We start from the raw sequence: 2,992 nt of genomic DNA on the forward strand, positions 1-2,992 counted from the left end.
TAAGACCAAATAGTTGCATTTTTAGCTAAAATTATGAATATTCAATTCGGAAAATTCAATGTTTTTGATTATTTTTAAATTCGGCAACTTACTATTTTTAAGATTTTAAAAATTCAGCAAATTAACTATTTTAAAGAATTTGAAAATTCGGCAATTGACTATTTACGGGAGTTTGAAAATTCGACAAATTAACTATTTTCCAAAACTTGAAAATTTGGCAGTTTAGTATTTTTGGGAATTTAAAAATGTACTATTTTAGGAATTTCAAAATTGGGCAGCTTAGTATTTTCGGAAAATTAAAAATTTGCTTTTTCCTAATTTGAAAATTCGGCAATTTGATATTTACGGGAGTTTGAAAATTCGGCCAGTTAAATTTAAAAAATTGAAAATTCGGCAATTTAGTATTTTTGGGAATTTAAAAATGTACTATTTTCGGAATTCTAAAATTCGTAATTTACTTTTTTGAGGAGTTTGAAAATTCGACAAATTAACTATTTTCGGAAATTTTTAATTCGGCAATTAAATAATTTCGGGAGTTTAAAAATTCCTCATATTACCTATTTTCGAGATTTTGAAAATTCGGCAATTCAATATAATCCGGAATTTGGAATTTCTTGGTCGCGTGCTTTTTTTTAAATTTTGGAAATGGAAAATCATATCTTTTTATTCAATAATTATTATAAAATGAATGAAAATAATTATTTGATAACAAAATGTGCTTTTAAAGTAAAATATAATATATATATTTCATTTTACTCCTTTAAAATAAATGATTGACATTAAATTTCAAAGGCAATAATACTTTTCTTATAACAAATCATTATTTCTTCTGATTTTTAGTTTTCATTCATTTTTAATATTAGTATCAACTTTACATGTGTTATATGATATAATAATATCAAATACTTTCAAATAAGCGCGCGGTTAAGAGCCAGTGAGACAGGAGTTTATCAGTGCGACGCATGCGCATTGCAACACTATAAAATGCTACAAAGCTCTGACACGTGATAAACATTTATGACAATTATTCTGACATTGAATTGCATTTTTGCAAACTGGGATTAATTTTTCTTGTGAATTGTGAAACGCAACAAAGAAAATGAAACCCACTAGTAAGTGTTTGAATTATCAAATATTTTTTACAGTAAATATTCGCTTACTTTCATGCATTGTCGAAACATAACCTAAAAATGGATTTTGTATTTTTCTTATTATTGTGTTGTTTTTATCATTGATTAACCCTATTATGTTATATAATTGTAAAATTAAGTATTTTAGGTTGAATAGAATTATTAAGAGGATCAAGTTTTTTCTAATCCTTATATTCGAAAGATTAAAAATTGCATAATGTGTACATAATATAGGTTAAGAAACAAACCGGTGGACAAACGAAAATAAAAAAAAGCGAGGTTCAAAATAACTCTGGGAGAGCTGATTTTTGAGTTTTAATTTTTTTAAAGTTTTATATTCATGCCAGGTTTCGCTCTCTTCTCTTTTTTTTTAAATTTAACTATTTTTAAACATTTGTTTGGTGACCAAGAATCGAACTTTTAAGCACGGTGAAAGTATCGAACGCTAGAGAAAAACAGAGTCTATGGCTTAATGTGTTTTTTTAAATTATATTTTTTTTAATGAAAATTTAACTATTTATTTGAAAATTTTTCTATTATGTTGAAACTTTGAATTTTGTGGTAGAATATGAATCGTCTTTATAATTATTTCCCCTTTTTGGTTGATAATTCATGTACTTTCTTGAACATTACTCTTTTTTTGGTAGAAAATTAGTTTTATATTATTGAAAATTAATTTTTTTAACTTAAACTATAACTACATTTGTTTTCGAACATTTTTTTATAGGTATTGAATCTTTTTGGCAGAAAATTCATTTTTTTGTGTAAAATTGTTGTTTTAATTGCTTAAAATCTCATTTCTCCAGCTTAAAATTAAACTATTCTATTTTTTTAATTGAAAATTGAGCTTTTTTTAATTAAAAACTAGTATTTTTGGGTAGAAAATTTATCTTTTTGCTGGAAAATTTCATTACAAACTAAAATATTTCGTCGAAAATGTATGTATTTTGTTAACAATTATTTTATTGTTTGGCAGTAAATTAGTTTTTCAAAACAAAAAACTAATTTTTAACGTAAAATTTGAATTTTAAATAAAAAAAGAATGTTTACTCGTGAAAAAAATGCAACCAAAGTATTAAATTTTGAAATAAATAGTTGAAGTTTTTAACCAAATTTTTAAAAATGTAAACAGATGAATTAAAAAAAAAAAGTTGCATTTTCGACAAAGTAATGAAATTTCTACAAATGTGTTGAAGTTTCAAACCAAAAATAGGAATCTTTTTGCAAAACAGATAAAGCTTTAACAAAAGAATTAATTTTTAACCGCATACTTAAATTTTAGACCAAGACGGATGACTTTTAAACAAAATTATTGAATTTTTAACCAAATTGTTGAATTTTCAACCAAATTTTTAAAAAGATAAAGCGATTAACTTTCTAAAAAAAAACAGTTAAATTTTCAACCAAATAGTGGAATTTCTACGAAAGTGTTTTATTTTCTACCAGATTATTAAAAAGATGAATTTTCTAAAAGAAAAGCAGTTGAATTTTCAACAAAAAAGTTAATTTGCAACAAAATACTTAATTTCTTAACCATTATTTATAATTATAATTATTTTATTTTTTGCAAAAATTTTTTATTTTTAACCAAATTCTTGAGTTTTTAACCAAATTATTTTATTTTTAGCAAAATTATTGAGTTCTTAACAAAATTATTTCATTTTTAACCAAATTATTTTATTTTTAGCAAAATTATTTTATTTTTAACAAAGTTATTGAATTTTTAACGAAATTATTGAGTTTTTAACGAAATTATTGCGTTTTTAACCGAATTCTTGAATTTCCTACCAAAGTGTTACACTTTCAAGTTAAAAATACGAATTATGTTATAAAACAGATGAATTTTAAATTAAAATTCATGA

General features: G+C 23.1%; 1 protein-coding gene across 1 annotated transcript in view; it reads left to right on the forward strand.

Annotated features, from left to right (window-relative positions):
• Positions 1-993: 993 nt before the first annotated feature.
• The window catches only part of LOC117179884 (WD repeat-containing protein 46), a 55,516-nt gene continuing 53,517 nt past the window's right edge, over positions 994-2,992 (forward strand). The window contains exon 1 of the mRNA XM_033372070.1: positions 994-1,112. Within this exon, the coding sequence (XP_033227961.1) occupies positions 1,100-1,112 (13 nt within the window). The 5' untranslated portion in view covers positions 994-1,099. The remainder of the gene's footprint in view (positions 1,113-2,992) is intronic.

This window comes from Belonocnema kinseyi, chromosome 9, assembly GCF_010883055.1.
Source record: "Belonocnema kinseyi isolate 2016_QV_RU_SX_M_011 chromosome 9, B_treatae_v1, whole genome shotgun sequence".
Lineage (NCBI taxonomy): Eukaryota > Metazoa > Arthropoda > Insecta > Hymenoptera > Cynipidae > Belonocnema > Belonocnema kinseyi.